This window comes from Nanorana parkeri, unplaced genomic scaffold, assembly GCF_000935625.1.
Source record: "Nanorana parkeri isolate BGI_ZX_2015 unplaced genomic scaffold, ASM93562v1 scaffold786, whole genome shotgun sequence".
NCBI classification, from domain to species: domain Eukaryota; kingdom Metazoa; phylum Chordata; class Amphibia; order Anura; family Dicroglossidae; genus Nanorana; species Nanorana parkeri.
In genome coordinates, this window is record NW_017307054.1 from 618,147 (window position 1) to 638,018 (window position 19,872).

The 19,872-nt window shown below is 44.7% G+C and overlaps 1 protein-coding gene across 1 annotated transcript in view; it reads right to left on the bottom strand.

Annotated features, from left to right (window-relative positions):
* The window catches only part of MOB1A (MOB kinase activator 1A), a 27,348-nt gene extending 9,488 nt beyond the window's left edge, over positions 1-17,860 (bottom strand). Inside the window, exons 1-4 of the mRNA XM_018564837.1 lie at positions 17,705-17,860; positions 11,862-12,028; positions 6,510-6,603; positions 3,086-3,219 (exon numbers count right to left, since the gene is read on the bottom strand). Of these exons, the coding sequence (XP_018420339.1) occupies positions 3,086-3,219; positions 6,510-6,603; positions 11,862-12,028; positions 17,705-17,718 (409 nt within the window). The 5' untranslated portion in view covers positions 17,719-17,860. The remainder of the gene's footprint in view (positions 1-3,085; positions 3,220-6,509; positions 6,604-11,861; positions 12,029-17,704) is intronic.
* Positions 17,861-19,872: the final 2,012 nt, after the last annotated feature.

Here is a 19,872-nt window from a genome sequence, read left to right on the forward strand (position 1 = left end):
AAATAAAGCATTGCAGCCACAATCAGTGAATCATGGGTGCAAAGCTCTGGCTCCTGTAGACTCTTCCTCCCGTCCATGCCCCTACTTCAGCGCACACATTTAGTAATATAGATACACAGTAAACTGCCACAGGGATTGGTAGATGCCAGAGAATTAAAACTGTATTTTCTGGAAAGCAGACTGGCAATTGCACCCACCCACTGCCAATGAGCAGAGGCGAGTACCTGAGAGAAAACTTCTCTCTCGGGTCCGCTGCTCTGCTCAGTGGGCAGGGTTTCAATAGCTAGCCCGCTATTGCAATTTGAAATAGCAGGCTGGCCATTGTTCCTGCCCACTGCCCGTTGTTAACATTCTGCTGACGGCAGTAAGATGTAAACAGAGAATTTTATTTCCAAACTTAATAAATTTAGCTGCTAATGAAATGTTGTAGTGTGCACATGTCTATCAAGCAACTGGCACAGAAAAAAAACCAAAAAAAAAAAAACCGTTCACTTTAGAGATTTTTCCGCATGCTGTCTTGCATCTCGAGGACAGGAAGTGAAAGGAAATCTCCCCCACAGGACCCAGGCATTAATAAAAACACCTTGCAAGTAGAGAAGGGTTAACCACTACCGGGCCACAATATGTAAATGTACGACGGCCCGCAGAAATGGTTATACCAATATAGCTGCTGCTGCCGCCATGTTCTTGGTGTCAATCTAAACAGCCGGTGATGGCTGTAAAGATGCAAAATACTTTGAATATCCCCTTCTTGCTGCTTAATTTTTTCTTGAAAATATGACACAAAGCCAACATTTTTGGGGGTGTTGGATCCCGGTTCATTCCTGCCCCCCCGAGCTGCTGAACCACACTCCCCGTCACTAGATTCTGTGAGGAGATCCCAGCAAAGCCAACAACTAGAGCAGAGTGTTGGGAGCGCACACAGCAAAATCTGCCCATAGGACAGGAAGAGAGGGGACATCTTCCAATGGGGACACCTGTCTACGAGGGGATTTCCTTCACATTGGAAATATGCTTTCATTCCCGTCCTGTTATACAGGACGGGAACTGAAGAGAAACCTCCCTAATGATACACAGATGGGAGGAAAGAAAAATGAATAAATAAATTGGATCTTAGAAGGAGAGGCGTGTTTGAAAGATTTGGGAAGATTCCAACAACCAGCACATTACAGACAGGGTTAACTCAGGTAAACATTAACTCCCCAGCCTCCTCAATAGCAAAGGAAAACCTCAGTTTTGGCGTTCTTAAGAAAAGTAAAACATAAGCAGTGATTTATTTTTAAGCTGAACCAAGTTCATGTATGTGGATGGGAACATGTTACATATAAAGTACTGTAGGCGTTCTCCCAATGTGGCTGCATATGGTTACCATTGCTATTTGACGCCTGTTTGTCTATCCGTGTTGTTCCAGATGGTCAAGTCACATGAAATCTGGGACCAGCTGGCTGGCAGTTCACAGCTGTGACAAGTGTCGTCAGCATGCGTGCGTGACCAAAATGTGGACAAAGGTCACATGACAGGAGGAAGAACAACGATAAAAAAGAGGAACCGACTCAATATACAGCCCCTTCTACATGACACCAACACTCCATCACTATGCCATACGCACCAAAGAAATCTTAACAAGACAATATATAAAACACACACACACGGATAAGGAAACAAGCTGGAGTCAGAATGATAAATTGCGGTCACGCCAGTTCATTGAATTCCACAGCTTTAAAACCAAAATATTGCTAGATCTGATTATCGGGATATTAAAGTCAAAATGAAATAACTTACAATGGAGGCCGATCCTTAAATGTTTTAGTTTATAGCAGAATCAGGTCGTCCATTTTACAAGCTAGTAGATGGGCGGCTGCTGTAGACTTCTCTGTCCCTTGCACTGGACAGGAAGTTCAGGAAAACAGAGCTAGACAGTTGGAGCTGCTTGGAAACATGGTGACTACGTGCCTGTATTTCTTAAAAGGGTAAAGAAATACTTTGCTGGGTAATGTATATTTTTCTGATCAGGATTCATTACTGAAAAAAAGTTTAAAAAAATCAGTACTACTTCAGAATAATAATGTGTTTTAAATATCAGCCTTTTCCCAGCCCGACTTCTGCTGAACACACAAAACACATCGCTAGATGGGAAATACTACAATATGAAATAAATGATTAACTGTGATTATTACCACTGCCAGGAAAATATATATATATATATAAAGTCTCCATAATCAGTATATGCAACCTCCTCTACTTCCTGCTGCCTGAAAACGGTCCGATGGAGCGCAACATAACAAACTGAAGCCCAACTCAACTTCCCATTCAAATCAGCAAAATATATTCCAGGAGCATCAATACGAAAGGTCTGCAAGTCTCCCAGATGTTTTCTTTAGAAAGCAGCTACAACCCAAAGAGAGAACCCTGTCCCCTGAAAGCAAGCTGTAGAGAAGGACCCCTGCCCCGTGTGTGGAAGCAGTGGTCTCTCTGCAGATGTCTGACACATATCCTGCTGAGTCTGTAATTAGCAAAACTCATGGTCCCTCCTGACTGCAGAGCTACAGGTCTGAACGGGACCTCCAGGAGATGTCAAACAGGGACAAAAAGAAAAAACAAAACTAAAAAGAACACATTGCACACCTTTAGTTAATCGCTAATCGCACCTCTGTGTTTAGTGTGCCCTATCGCACATCACACCTAGCAGGCGATTCCATGCACAAGGTGCGTTGTGATGAATTACAATGGTATACCAAAGTACCTACCGGTGGTCATACATTGCCACAATACAGTGCGTTACGGTGAAAAAGTCGCACGTGCATTACTTTTTTCCCCCCACTGTGGCACACCTAGCCTAACGTGTGATTAGCGCCATGATGTGGTGTGAATGGGCCCCAAAGTGGATTTAAACTGAAATGTAAGTAAGGCTTTACCCTATAGATGGAAAGACAGTAGAAGGATTGTACTCAATAGAGAAAGTGAGCCCAAAAAAATGAACATGTTTTCTTACAAGCCGTCTGCCATCCGGCATCTTTTATAATAAGTGATGTGAGGCTACAAAAAGGAAAATCACATACTACAGCATCTGGGATTGAGTTCTTACCGATCTTTGAGGGGAAGAGGGTCTCGTCATCAAGCTGATCCTGGACCCAAGTCATCAGATAATCAATGTACTTGGGAGCCGAACACTTAATGGGCTTTTTTATGTTGGTGCCGTCTGCCCAGTGGTATTCGTACCTGAAAGATATTTGATGTTAATAAAGTCCTCTTTTATAATGTGAAATCCAATTAAAAGAATCCAAGGGTCCGTGTACAGCTTTGTCTAGAGGTGTCCATACCTCTAGCAATTTGTGTAATCGATTTTAGGTACGAGCGATCACAAGCATTACATTATCGATTAAAAATATCAAAATGGCGCAACAGACACTTTGCTATCAATTTAGATACGTTGACTTGAATTTTCATAGTGCATTGGGTTACATTTTTTTGTGGTCTAATTTTTACCTGAAGCTATACAAGGTATTGGCTCTGCCTTGTGGTGACACGTGTTAGCAGTGCATACCAGTGGGCTGCATTGGGGGGGGGGTACCCGTGTAGAGCCTGCTCTTTTTTTTCAGCGGAGGACAGTGTAACGCACCGGTGCAAAACTGTTCCCATTCATTTTGAGATGTCCTAGCGTTGGCATACAATGAAAAATGGATGCCAACCCATTTTGTGTGAATGGGGCTTTTATTGAGTACAGAAGGGAGTAAAGCACACAGAAAATCTGGGTCGCTACCCATGCATTGATCAGTATAATATTCTACAAATTTATCAAACAGTTAACAAGTGAAGCCCTTTTTACTAAAGGCCATAGATCTATACCGGATAAACTGGGCATCCATGCACTGCATTACTTTTTGTAATGCAATCAATTTAGCTGCACTGAATGATTGATTGAATGATCTTATTGATATATGTGGCCACCATAACACTGCCAGCAAAGCAACAGATATAACTGCTATAGAAAAGACCTGCAGTGCACGACTGACAACTAAATACGACGTGGACATGGAGGTCACTTTACTCCTAGGCTAAGCAAGAGTTGCACAAAAATATCACATGCACTGTTTTTGCGCACCATAGCAAATTCCAAGGCCAGGGTATATATTTATACCCTGTGAGGGTATCGGGCTGGGATGGTTTTAACGTGCACTTTAATTGATAGATGACCAATAATATGTTCACCCTAGTGATGTTTTTTTGGGATCATTTGGGATCAAGCAACCATGGTGACAGGAACTTTCCTGGGGCAAATATTTAAGCAACTGCTTCCCTTATCTCAGTATAATAAAGGAATGATGTAAAGAAATAGTGTTCCTCTTTCAGACTATGTGTCATCTAATTCAGTTGTGTGTCCAATGTACATTTGCTACATTGCAAGTGAAAAGTCCTTGTGCTTATGTACTAGAAATACTCTAAATGCAACATGGACTGCCTCATAGGGCAAAGCACCCTCAAAGCCAGGCCAAGGCTGTGTGCCGACCCATTCCAGCAAGACACATCTTCTAATCAGTGTCCATCCTCATTATACTGCTATGTACAGCTGAGCATTATAGGCAGTCTTGGGAAAACTAGAGTAAAAGGTCCCCACACACCTTGCGATAATCATACAATAATCGCGGGAAATCCCGCAATCGTACGATTATCGTAAGGTGTGTGTGTGGAAGCCGTGCGACCTCTACTACTGTAAGGTCGCACGACTTTAAACTTACGAACATGTTCGAAAACCGGCCGAGCATCATACGATGTTCGGCGGGTGTGTAGCATGGCTCAAGCGCACACTGGCTGTTAGTCATTGTGGTCATCGGAAGCCCGCCCCTCAGGGGGGCGCGGTTTGCGATCGTACGTTTTTTAAAGTACCTTACAACCATCGCAAGACAAAAGTCTTGCGATGGTTGTAAGGTGTGTGCCCAGCATAACAAAGCTCTTGGAATTCATCTGTACACATCTGAGATTGAGGGGTCCCTGGTCATAGAAAACTTATAAAAGTAATGATACAATTTGTTGTATTTTTGTTTTGTGAATCTTTCCCTGTCACGGTCACACTCAGGAATGTGATTGTAACAAAACCGGCTGTTACAACTGGAATTAGTTTGGCACACTTAGTAAATCTCTTACCCAGCACAAATGATATTAGGGCTGCAACAACTAATCGACATAATCGATTATAATCGATTGAAAAACTTGTCAAACTTTTTCAATAATCGATTAATCGGCTTCTGATCAGTTGGCCCTGTTCACGGCTCCACACACGCTGCGCGCCCCACCTCCTCCCTAACTCACGCTCAACGCTGCCAGACCCGCATCCACGCTTTACACGCCGCACCTCCTTCCCGCCTCACACTCACCGCCCGCCCACATTCTCCATCGGCACAGGGACGCGGGGAGATGTAGTAAGGAGGAGCAGGTGTGGGGGATGACAGCGACAGATTGACAGGCCCGATCTCAGAAGCAAGTTGCTGGAAGACTGCTCAGGTATAAGCCTGCACTTTCCCACACGTGGTGCTCTGTAATGTATTGCTGGGATTTTTATACCTCTATAGCTGATGGTACGTTGTGCTGTATATTATACATGGGAATACAAATCCCAGCAATACATTATATACTGTATGCATAATGTACTATTGCTGGGATTTGTTGTACTCTATAGTTGGTGATATTCTGCACTGCATAGAGGACTACAAATCCCAGCAATAATACATTATACAGCGCCATGTGGAATTCCACCAGCTATAGGAGGAGCACTACAAATCCCAGCAATAATACATTATACAGGGGTGCACTGCCGAATACCACTGGCTATAGAGGACTACAAAACCCAGCAACAGTACATTATACAGCGCAATGCAGAATACCACCAGCTATAATGTACTATTGCTGGGATTTGTTGTGCTCCTCTATAGCTGGTGATATTCTGCATTGCGCTGTATATTGTACTATTGCTGGGATTGGTAGTCCTCTATAGCCGGTGCCATTCTGCATTGATTGCTGTATAATTTTACACTTTCCATTTCACTATATTGCACACCACACTTTTTTTTTCTTTTTTACTTCCACCGCTCCAAGCTTGCTCCTTTCAATACAAACTAGTAGTCCATCACTGGAGCCATTTTTTAAAATGTATTTGATTGTTTATCCGATTAATCGAACTTAATAATCGGCTAACTAATCGATTTTGAAAATAATCGTTAGCTGCAGCTCTAAATGATATCAAGTCTACAAGGAAACTACTGAACCAGACAGGCCAGTTCTCTTTTATTGGGTTCAAGTTCTCCCCTTACACATGATGGCTCGCACCCTTCTCATTGCTGGTATTTATTTTCACTTTCCTTAGGACCAAACAAGATGAACAGCAAGATGTGATGTTATACAAGAACATATCAGTTGTCTCCCTTATGCGTATCAAATGTTTTGCATAGTATGATCTATATAAAGAAATATTAAGAGTACAAAAAGACACCAACAATAGGTCTGTTCATATATACCTGGGCCCAGCTGACATCACCGAACAGCTCGTCTCTGTGCAGAACTCTGTGATGGTCCCATATAACATGTTGATCTGATTAAAGAAATCCACAGCTGGAAAAACAAAAAAAGGGGAAGAGGAAATACTAATGTGAATGATATTTGTATAGAGTTATAAAATAGTATACAACCCTTCCCTTATACCACATCCAACTGGATATACCAGATGTAACCCTCCACCACTACCAACGCAGACATCTCGCTGTAATGTCTCTCCTGACGTATTGTCTGCTGGTTCCCTACACAAAAAGAAAAACTTCGAAGTTGGCCATACATGGGAACATTTTTTTTTTTAATTTCCCCCCAACCAGACTAAACAGCACGGACGGGAGCACCCTCCCATATCAGGCCATTGTATTCAGCAGTGGCATCCAAGCACCCATACAATGTCTGCATCTGACTGGAAGCAGGTGCTCATTGTCAGAGAATTTTTGGACCAGCTCCCTCGACAAAAGTCAATTGAACAAAATCTGTTTTGATTTTGCAATGGGGGCAAACCAACAGGGATCAGATGAATTTCGAGCAGTTTATAGGCAACTTTGTGTGATGCCTCACAACTTTCCTATCTGCAACTTCTTGGGAGTCTACAATCCAAACAGTAAAAGGGGGAGGTAAGAGTGTGTTCAGGTGTGATATGTGTATGACAAAGTCCAAATCCCATTCGCACTGCCACGGTCTCAAAACCACAAGGTATATGTGGTGCCAAGGTGACCACACGGATGGCGCCGTGCAAAACACTAATAGTAAATAAAAGTAAATTCACCGGCACACACTTGAAGGGTTTTTAAAGTATTGTATGTTTATTCAATACCCAATGTCACATACTGTCATACAGTGCTAACGTTTCGTGTCCGCACAGGGATCCTTCATCAGAGCGACAGTGACAGATGCCTCACAACTTTCCTAACTGCAACTTCTTGGGAGTCTACAATCCAAACAGTAAAGGGGAGGTAAGCGTGTGTTCACGTGTGATATGTGTATGAGGTACGACATGTGGTGGCGTCAGTGACTATCGGGTAACATTTACTGGAAATGGGCTCATTGCATTCACTGTGTATGGAGTCCTAGTCATACAGAAAAGTAATCGCTCATGGGCACAGTGACTACAAGTTGTTGGTGCCAGTAAACAATGTGAATATGGCTTTATAACACAATCATAAAAAAAACACACCATCTGCAGATCAATCCTTTCAGCAAGTACAGAACTCAGTCTCTCAGAGCCTGAGATGGTCCACATCACCCTATGCTCAACAAATCCATTACCAAGTTAGACTGGGCAATGAAAACTGGTAGAGGATAAGAAAGGGTTTTACCCACATTGACCAATTAAAGCTGCCAAATGAAATGCAGCATCACACTGCCTGGCTACTACAGATAATGCAAATGCTTTTCCATTCTTTTCCATTCCTCTTACATGAGGCCCATTAACCTCTTGCCGTCCGCCCGTAGTAAAAAAACGGACGGACGGCAAAAAAAAATAAAAAAAAAAAATAGTAAATTATTATTAAAGTGACATTAAAGTCACATTCATTTGGTCTTGCGTTTCCATTGGGATACAGCCAAGTAGCCCTCCTGTATTAAGAAGGGGATGTATTGCAGGGACAAGTCTATAATTTTGCCACTTTATAGATCATTGGTTCGACCTCATCTGGAGTACGCGGTCCAGTTCTGGTCACCAGTACTAAGAAAAGATGTCCTTGAGTTGGAAAAAGTCCAGCGGAGGGCAACCAAACTAATTAGGGGTATGGAGGACCAGAGCTACGAGACAAGGCTACTAAATTTAAACATGTTCACATTGGAGGTGAGGAGATTAAGGGGGGATATGATCTCCATGTACAAAATGTTCAATGGTGGTAGCAACATTAGCGATAAACTGTTTAAAATTAACTCCATTACAAAGACTAGAGGCCTTAATCACCTAAAATTGGTGGGAACAAAATTCCAGCACAAGGGGCGAAGGGGGTTCTTCACAGTTAGAGCGGTCAAGGTCTGGAACTCACTGCCACAGGCGGTGATTTCAGCAAAGAATGTGGAATTGTTCAAGAAACTTTTGGACGAATTCTTAAGGGACCGTAATATACAGGGGTACAGGTACTCCTAGAATGAGATCCTAATAGGTTGGACTTGATGGACTAATGTCTTTATTCAACCTCAAATACTATGTAAATAAAAAATGGAACATGAATACTACTGTAACATTACTACTACTACTACTTTAATATTACTACTACTACTATTATTCAATCAAAAATCTTGCTGGTCTGGACAGACTTGCTCCTGAATTAGATTAATTTGCCCACTCCGGGTTTATTGCGGTTTTCATCACCGAAATTGCACCTCATCCATACTAATACAACACAAATGCTGCATCTGGTGAAATGACACTTTACTGCCGATTACAGCTCACATAACATCTAAGTGGCCACATGTACAGTCTATATTTTAGACTTTATATTTTAGCGCACACTCAGGCAGGAACACAAAGCACTCACGGTGTTTACAATTGAGAACACGGTCACTCATAGAATTGAAAGTGAAAACGTTACGTTTAAGGCCCCATTCACACTGAGCGACATGAAAATCACGCAATTTTGAGCGATATTGCGCAAAGAGCGACATCGCGCAACTTTTTCCAATTGGGCTGTATGCAATCAGGAGCAATATCGCTCGAAATCGCTTGAAAAAAAGGGTCATGTAGGAGCGACAAGCTACCAGCGACGTTGAGCGACGAGATGTGAACAGCTCCATTGAAATGGATTGGAGAAGCTACAGAGGAGCGATATCGCGTGGAAATATGAGCGATATCGCTGCAAAAATCGCGCGATAAAATTGCTCAGTGTGAACGGGGCCTTAGAGAGCTCTGGTTTATTTTCCAGCCGGTGACAAATGGACAAAGCCAAGAGGGGATTACAGACCTCAAGACCTGCAAAGACAGCCGGCTCTTAGCCAGACGAGAAGACAGCTATATAAACAGACATCAGCTGTAACACCCCGTCATTCAATCCTCACAATCCATCCTCTGACATGAGACCTTCAGACCAGAGCCCTGCATCTCCAAAACACGAATATCTGTGAACTATACTAACTCGGGGCTGGACAGATTTTAGGAGCCAGGCCACAAATTTACATCTGGCAACCATCTTTTAAGGGTTCCCTCTAGTTGTCAGTGCCGCCTCCTGCATAGGACAGACTAGATCCTGAATTCCATAACGATTTGTCCACCCCTGTACTAACCTGCATTTTATTCCTCCGACTGTGTTTACAACTCTCATTTTCAGACAAAACCCATTATGAGCTGTGGTGTAACTCCATCCTAGTGAGTGAACGCACCCCCAGCACAAAAATAGGAACACTGGCTGTATGAATATATGTGGAAGCTCAGCATTCGGCCTCATTCACACAGCGTAAACTCAGGCCATACACGTCCATGCAGCATGCACGGCCGCATCGGGCCACTCCCGGGAGGGACAGGTGCTGTGATTGGTAGAAAAATGTCACCAGCACACCATGAGTTGAAAAAGCAAAATATTTTATTGCCAATAGCTGTATCTCATTGGCAAGCGCTTTCGGGGCCTCGCAGGGTCCCCTTCATCAGTGCTGTGATTGCACGTGGCAGCCTGTTCTTTCCTATGGACATGTACGGCCCAAGTTAACGCTGTGTGAATGAGGCCTTAGAGCTCACCGCCGTGCAGCCACATAGAGTATACAAGAAAGAGAGTTGATGCTGATCAAAGAGGATCAGATCAAAAAGCAGTTATAAAGGGTCAGAGTATCCACGTAAAAAAGTTAGATTTTATTCTAAATAGTTGAACAAACGGATCACTATCATAAATAACCACAACCTCCACCATATTTATTTATATTTTCTTTATAATAAAATCTAACTTTTTCACGTGGATACTCTGACCCTTTATAACTTCTTTTTGATCAGTATCAACTCTCTTTCTTGTATGCTACATTCTGTTAAGGGTTGTCGAGTATAACCACCTGGAATCATTCCATTCACTTGATAAAAGGTTAATTAAGGATCTAGGTTTCTGGCTAAAAGCCTGTTGTTCAATGCCACAGAGTATGGCCGGAATTACATTGACACTAAACTCAGAAGTTAAAATCATAAAAAATGCATTCAAGTGCCCTACGGCCTGAAAGGTGACCCATAATCTGTAGGGAAAAAAACCCCATATCGGCCGACCCCTAAAATGCATTCAATCTACGCTAAACTGTGTGGTTGGAGGAATCTCCCACTGGGCCAAGCTTTAGTATCTTGCTAGTCGGCCCCGCTGGCTCTCAAAACACCTGAACAATGCCTGCATCCAATCAGATTGTTCAGGTATTTTGAGAGCCAGCGGGACCGACTACTAAGATACTGAAGCTTGGCCCAGTGGCAGATTCCTCCATCCACACAGTGTAGCATAGATAAAGGAATCTGTTGCACTTTTTCCATCTGACCATAGAAAGTCTGCAGATAATCTATAGGTGTATGGCACGCTTAAGTTGGTTAAAATCCTTGTAATGTACACAGATCACCCAGAGAGCATTGTTTCCCCACCTATCAAAAGTGGTATTACTACTTAATCCTTGCTTGCGTTGCCCCACTGCAACGTTTAAGAAAAGATTTGCCTGGGGGTTCTGCTTAAATGTAATCCCTCAGCTCCATAAGGAAATCTTCAGATATTAACTTCAGCCAGAAGCAACTGGTTTTCTGTTCTGGTAGAGCGCTGGCAGGGAAGGGGGGCTTGCGATATGTTTAGCACCATTTCAACTTCTAACAGGGTTATTCACTAAGGGTGAAGCGTTTGAAGAAGGGTGGAGAAGTGAACAGTTACAACATAGCTGAACTGGAATAATTCTCCAATTCAGCTATTGTTCACTTCTCCAAACTCTTCACCCTTTTGTGAATAAGCCTGTCAGTCTATGTACAGATACCCATAAAATCACCATAAACAAGGTCAACATCACGTTTTTCCATTTGCACTGCTGCCTCCCAACAGCTGCCATTCCAATAATCTTTTAAGCTGCTATGATAAAAACAGAGGCGTCTTCCACATTGTCGCATTTTCTAAAAAGCTAAAATGGTGAATCCAGCAGCTAGAAGACAAGACCTGCTTCCTGCCACTGACACCATTTAAAAGCTGAGACGTCAAGTGCAGAGATCCTTTACCAGAGACAACAACGTGTATAAGAACTGATTTATGCAATCATCACCCAAAACATGCATCAAAAAGGTGCTAAAATGTGGAGAAAGCTGAAAAGGTGTCACATACTGAAGCCATTGGGCCATAGTGACACATTGCAATGTACTTGGTACTTACTGTTAACAGCAATCCATTCATTGAGATCTTCTCCCTCTGGCAACATCACAGCTTGTCTGAGATTCCCACTACCAAGTGTGGCCTCTGCATGCTTAAGGAGCTCATACTGATGGGATCCCTCTGGAATGTTCTTCTTGGGTTTGAAGGTTTTTGACGATCGATTACCACTAGGTAAAGGCACAAAATAATCAGTGTAAATCCAGAGAGTTCTGTAGTGAATTCCTGCAAACACATCCCTTATGTACACCTCAGTGATTACCTGAGATTCCTCCAGACAAGGAAGTGCCGTAGGCACCTCCACCCAATCAGCTGCGGTACAAGCATCCCCTGATCTGCAGCTGAACGTAAACAAAGGGGTGGGATGCCTGTGATGACATCATTTACCTAACATAGGCATGTAGCCATACAAGGTCAGTGATGTCACTGCATCGCACCCCTTTGCTTAGATCAAACTGTGGGTGGTCTGCAAGGGGCTTCCTTCCGTGTTTGGGACGGACTTCTTCCAGGTTCAGAGGAGCACAGGTTTGTTCTGAACCCAAGCTCCTTCTTAATCAGCACATATGATCGTCAACATACCTCTCACCTACCAAATACTCCCGACCAACTACTCATACTAGTCTACAAGTCTGCTTACCTGCAGCTCCTGTTACTGCATCCTCCCAACATCAATTAGGACTAAAGTATATTGGATATTGAGATCATTTAGGGCCTGGTCACACCAGATCTGCTGAGCTACATTTTTCTGCACACCACAGACATGAATGGTGTGAACAGAGCAAATAGAAAACCATTATTACATACTATACATTTGCGGTATTGTGCAGAAAAAGGCAGCTCAATAAACATGGTGTGAACAAACCCTAAAGGTCAGTTAAGGACCAGTTTGTAATTTGCCTCAATTACACCAATGTGAATGCCCATGTACACTTGCCCCTGCCGTCCACTTAGGCTGATATCAAATGCGTTATCTGCCAGCCGCAGAGTCACCAAGGTCAAGCAACAACTTACTGTAATGGATGTTGCACCATCAATGACCTGGAATGCTGCAGAATCTGGACATAGGGGGACAACAGTAGAGGAGTCACATCTCGCTGATCCAACCAACAAGGAAATAACTCCATAGGAAACGGCGAGAAGGCTCTTAGCATTCCTGCCGCTGGTAAGTTGTCAGTGGAAGATCAATCGTCTGACATCAGCCTACAGCCATTTATTCAATGACCCAACACCCCTTACCCAATTACTTTATAAAAGTCTCCTCTGCCCAAAAACTTTTAGACTTTTTTGATCTGTACACTGTCCGCAATGCATGTACAGCATAGCGGAGAGTTCCTGCAAACGAAGCTAGGTGATATTATAATTCCAGCGCACATGTGCAGGCATTACATCAGTGCCTGACCAATGGGTGAAGCAAGAAGACCTGGAGGAAGATAAGAAGTAGATGAGGGTACTAGGATCTCCAGCTCTGGAGAGCACACCCGAGGTAAGCGTGTTATAACGTGCATGTATGCTGTGCATGTTGACCGCCACCCACCATGATTTACTCCCACTCTAATACAGGCGGAAGCGTCTATGTACAAAGCCTACGTCTTCTTACAGCTCACTCACCTGCACAGTCCCATGTCCGCATTGTTCACTTTGTAGTGCCCTTACCTGTTACCTTCCATCTAATCCCCCGGGATTAGATGGAAGCACTTGCAGCATTTTGTCTTAGGGCCCAGTACTTTATGTAACTGCAAGGCAACGCATGTTGCACAGCACTGCAATGCATGCCTGTTGGCAGGTGTGTTGGGGTGCATTGAGGATCAATGGCAATGAAAACGGCACACCCAGCTTGCAGTGGGAAATACCATGTGCTAAACACACAAACCCCACACATTTAGCATGATGCTTTAGTGTGAACAGGCACTTAATGTCCGCTTATATCACGGTGAGGCCGGCAGTACACTGCGTTAATGCAATGCCCGGTATCTCAGGAACTGTGTGTTCACTGCAGGGCCTTTCATTCAGTATGGCACCCCATTGTCCACATACAGCAACCGCCAACATGCCTGAACTATGGACTGCAACACAACGCACACAGAGCACAACTGTCACTCACAAAGCTTTAAAGGCTAACTTCACCTCCGCAACAATTCAAGAAACGCATCATTTATAATATCAAAATTATGTGTTTCTTTAAAAAAAAAAAAAAGAAGAGAACTATGGGGTAAGTGTTTTTCCCCATAGTCCTCTTAAGGGTCACCAGGAGAACATATACTAGCGTCCTCCCGTGACCTAAAGCTCAGTATATCGCAAGCTACAGCTCGTGGTATACTGAGACCGCTGCACCTGGGACGGATCCCGACATTACTGTCGAGATTCACCCAGCTGCATGACAGCTGGCTCTGCCCACCTAGAGGCAGAGCCAGCTGTAACCTCCCCCTCCCCCATCCGTTCCTCCAGTCAGCGCTGGAGGATCGGAGTGGGTAATCCCTGCAGGGAGCCGTGAGTGACCGCCACGGCTCTCTGCAGGGAGATGATCGATGAGTGAGCGAGCGACAGTATGTGTTCACTGAGCCGACATGTGACAGTTTCATTGTCACACGTCGGCTCGATATGGAGGAGTGATTTTCACTCACCTACTACCGGTAGTTCTCCTTTAATTTTTGCATTCAAGCCTGGAAAGCATTGCAACAGCGATCACTCCTGAAAAGCTCCTCAGGCTTCTGCACATTCACTCGCAAGCAGAGCTCTGTACTGAGGTCAGTTAGGAGAGATGGGGGAAGACTGCTGGACTTCAAACTGATGTAAACCACCTCATACAGTGTCCATCTGTCCTCCCTCTGGTTAGATGCAGGAATATGGACAGCTCCACCGCATGTAACAAAAGGGAGGACAGCTGGACGCTGTACGAGGGGATTTAAAAAAGTGACATTTAAAATAGGGCTGGTAATGATTAACATTTTTGTGTTCCATTAATCAAAATTTATTAATTTAATTTCGATTATAATGCACATACAGATCCAACTACATTGGCCTATACACATACAGCACAGCAATGAAGTAATACAATTAACTAGAATCACACTAATCCAGCACGCTATTAATCTCACGTGGGGCAACTCAGAATAATAATGTGCTGGATTAGTGTGATCCTAGTTCATTTTATTACTTCATTGCTGTGCTGTATGTGTATAGGCCAATGTAGTTGGATCTGTATGTGCATTATAATCGAAATTAAATTAATAAATTTTGATTAATGGAACACAAAAATGTTAATCATTACCAGCCCTATTTTAAAAAGGCACAAACCCCCCCCCCCCCCATGCTGCTTTAAGGACTTACTTTAAATGATGCCTCTTGTATAGAGAAGTCCCTCCAGTGCTGGTATCGGTCTCTGATCCGGCTCCTCGGGTGCCGCGGTGTCTGTTCAACATGCAGTGGAACAGACTGTAGGACCCCCTGCGTGCATTCACCTCCACTTTTTCTCTCACCTCCCCCCCATCATCATCCTGCACGGCCACTCATGAAGCTTCAGAACTTCGGATGGGAGCGGGCGGCAGAGAAACAGGTAAGTTTTCAACTCTTTGGTAACTTTTTAAATTTGTTTTAATTGTTTGGCATCGATCTACTGTGTGCCAGCAGTAGAAATATGCAGAACAAAAACCACAAAAGGTTTAATTATACTTTACTGCAATTTGAAGTGCAGCCGTCCTTCCCCTTCTCTCCTAACTGACCTCAGTACATCGCTCTGCCCGGGAGAGAACGTGCAGAAGCCTGAGGAGCTCTGTATTGCGTGATCACAGGTGCAAAGCTTTCCAGGTTCACATGCAAAAATAGAAATTCATTTTTTAAAAAAAAAACATTAAATATTAAATTTCTTTAATTTTTTTCAAAAGGTGAACTATGCCTTTGAAGATAAAGCTCTCGATTCTAGACCTGTGACTTTTCAAATCTTACTTGACTCCGTTTTACATAAGTGGCACTTCCCTAAAAGAAGTCTCTTTACTCAGGTGTGTCAGCTTCATGATCTGAAATCCAGTGTACCCATCACACTCCTGACTGAATAATACCCTTAAAGTCGGGTGGGTGCCAAAGTGACTGCAGATGCCTCTGCAATCCCAGATAAATGTATGTATAAAGTCACTCGCACTCCACGTTTCAGAACAGCGGTTCCTTCTTCAGGTTAACAGAATGTCAAAATACACATTGTGTGCCTGAAGAAGGAACCGTTGTTCCGAAAAGTCGCTATATGATGCGATAACAATCGAGTCAATAAACCGTTTTTGACTTGAAATTATATTGGAGTGCGATTGACTTTATACATACATTTAGCTTCATAATCTGTGCACAGTGAAGGGTTGTGCTGGCAAAATTATACTAAACATGACATCATAGTCCATCACAGCGACCATGGGGGAGCAAAAGTAGCCACCCTCCAGAAGGACAGTGTCGGCATCAATTCAGAGATGATTTGAGGATCTACAGCCGAGTGATCCACAAACAGTATACATTTATGTTAAAAAGGTACTTCAATGTATTTTGAAGATTTAAAAGAGAACTATTGGGGTAAGTGTTTCTCCCCAAAGTTCTCTTTAGGGTCACGGGAGGACATACCCTAACCGTCTCCCGCAACCCAAAGCTCAGTATATAGCAGGATATTGCCCGCGATATATTGAGTGCCGCAGCCACGACGGATCCCGAAAATACTGTCCTGATCCACCCAGCTGCGTGAGTGACAGTTGGCTCTGCCAATCTAGAGGAAGAGCCAGCTGTACCCGCCCACTCCCCTGTCCATTCCTCCACTCATTGCTGGAGGATCGGAGAGGGGGAATCACTGTGGGCATAGGTGACTGATCATCCTCCTGCTGAGAGCGGTGACTAACGGGAAGTGAGCGAGTGACAGTATGTGTTCGCTCACTTCCCGATCAATAGAGCCGACCTGTGCCAGCTTCTTTGTCACAGGTCAGCTTTAACTATGAGGATGAAGTGTAATTCACTCCCCTCAGTTCTCCTCTAACTCCCGGAGGTCAGTGTCACTTTAAGGCAGCCCATGCATTTTGAAGGGCCTGGCAGCCCACCTTTTGCCAGCACAGCCCTTCACCGTGCACAGACCTCGATAAACCCAGATAAGGAGACTTCTTTTAGGAGAGTGTCACTTCTGTAAAACTGAGTCCAGTCAGATTTCTACTCGAATGTATTTTTAGGATTGAACTCCTGATTTTAGGTCACTTTAATGAAGTGCGCCTCAAAAAAACACATGCGCTAACATACCTGGAAATGTAACAGCCCATGTACACTGTTTTTACCGCATGTATTCCAAGATGCTAGAACACATGTCGAGGATCCCTATAATATAGTTTCTGCTCCCATCTCGTGTGTTTCAACAAACATAGCATGTCGGATTATGTTTGTTATGCATTGAGAGGCACATACAAGTCAATGGCAACACATAAAACATTCATTCTAGAGCACTGGCAAGAGGCAACAAGATTTGGCCAATGGATGGCAACACAATCCACTCCAAATTAGAAAAAACAAAAACATTAAAACCACACGACAATGCACATGGCCAACACTCCCCTACACACACATAGATCTAAATGGGCATTTAAAGGGTCCAACAGCAGCTTACTTACCAGCACACTTCGCAGGGCACCTACCTGCCACCTTCTTCCAGCAATCTGACCCTCTGCGTGTTATAATGCATCTGGTACACCTGCACTCTGTGCTCCTTGTCAGAGGATTGACAGCCCCCTCCCCCCACTTCCTCCCTGCACAGCTTCTGCTTTAACCCTCCACCGTCTCCACCCTCCGCCCCAGGCCTCCCCCGTGTCCCGGCTCTGGGCCACCCCAGTACTCACAAGAGGAAGCTCATGTTGCCGGGGAAGGAGACTGGAATCTCCGACCCACCGCCGATAATTCTCCTCACTCGTTGACTGCGCGACACGAACACCGACAACTAAAAGCCACTTCCGGCCGAGCCCGCCCACACTTCGCGTCTCGCGGTGGCACTGAGGAACTCCAAGCCACGCCCTCAGCTAGCTTAGTACGATGATAGGTCGCAGAAGGAAGAGTGGGCGCGGCTTTCCTCGACGGATGGGCGTGGCTCCTGAGGATGACGTCGCTTCGCACGTCAGGGTGCTGTCTTGCGTTGGCTCGGAGGAACTCTAAGCCACGCCCTCCGCTATATTGTGATAGGTCACTGCTCGGGCCGTGGGCGCGGCTCTCCACCGACAAATGGGCGTGGCTCATAATGACGTCAGGGGCTATGTTGTCGGGGCTTGCAGGTTGGCCAGGTTCCAGCAGTCTGAGAGGTCTGGTCGGGGGATAACGTGCAAAGTGTTCATACACCCGGGACATGTGTCATAAAACATGTGGGGGACACAAATGCGATCATCATCCAACTCAGGCTGCAGTGCAGCATTAGTGCCCACACCAAAGTGGAATAAGTCTCAACTACTGCCAGACTAGGAGCATCAACTGCGTAAGGCCCCGTTCACATGTAGCGAATTATCGCGCGATTTCGCGAGAAGTCGCCGGCCAATGGTTTTCAATGGAGCTGTCTTAACTCCATGTCGCGCGTCGCGGTCGCAAGTCGCTTCTACCGGACCCTTTTTTCGGCGGATTTTTCGCGATTTTGCCTTTTTTCTATGGAGCCCGACGGAGAATGTCGCGCTACCGTCGCTGGAACGTCGCCCCGAAAGTCGCGCTATCTCGGCCGTGCGGATCCGCTGCAAAAGGTATGTCGCTAGGTGTGAATGGGGTCTAAAACTGACATTACTATTAACCATTTGGTGACCAGGGTGTTTGAAGTAGTTTGACATTTATTCTGTCATGCAACGCTGTACTGAAATTAATTTTATACCATTTTTTGATTCCTCCTGATGCCCTCCGAGCCGGTCCCGGGCCTCAGATGGGGCAGCGGATCGCGGGATTCAAGGTGAGGGGCCAGGGGGGGAGTGGGGCAAAAAACAGGCGGAGCCGCCGATCGTCTGTATGTGAAACACCCGGTAACGGGTGTTTGCATTGGTCGGGTCTTTTCTGCCCGCGCGCGCCCGCGAGCAGAAAACAAATGCCGTCTGGAGACAGCAACCCACCAATGCTGCAGTGCCGTCCGTCTGTTTTTTTACAACGGGCGGACGGCAAGTGGTTAAAATTGGGTGCGCCTGCAAACTCGCAAAAAAACTACCATACCCAAAATTGGCCGTAGGTGACGCTTTAAAAGCTTTTACCGCTCATCAGTTTAGTGTTATCAGTGATTGATGGCCCTGGAATTATTGCTCTCACTGCGACGTTTGTGGCGATATGTAACATGTGCGGGGCAATGGATGCAATTGTCTTTGTTGCACGTAGGCGCACTCGACGCATATTTGCATGTGAATGTGGGGGGCGGAAGACTTTAAAAAAAAAAAAAAAAGGCATTGCCTTTTTATGTGACTTAATTTTTACATTTTTTTAAACTAATTTTTTTAAACCTTTTTTTCCACTTAACTTTATTGCTATCACATAGGGGACTAACAAGTCCTCTATGTGATAGCCAATTTGCATTGCCGGGCCCTCTTTATGGAGACTATGGTCTATAGGACCCCTAATGTTATCTGGGGACCCCCAGAAAAGCTTATGAAGCAGAGACCTGCTTCCCCAGCTTCTGTACCGGAGAGTGTCAGAGGAATGCGGAAGTGATGTAATACACATCACTTCCTGCATTCCGAGGAGGAGGAGTTCAAACGGAGATCGTGTATTGATCTCCAGTTGCAGAGCTGCTGTGCTGGTCCCGGGCTTACGGCGGAGCTCGGGATCACCAGCAAGGGGGTGGGGGGTGGCATGGGCGCGCGCACACTCACGCATATTACAAGCGATCGGGCGTCTCTACAGACGGAGACTAGCGCTGTGCACATTACATGCACGACTCCTTGTTAGCTGTGTGGTTGGACAGCGGTGAGGGGAGACGGGGGTGCGCTGTCTACCACACTAGCTCAGCATCCAGATCACCTAGAAAGACGGGACAAAGTGCTACATGCACTTTCTT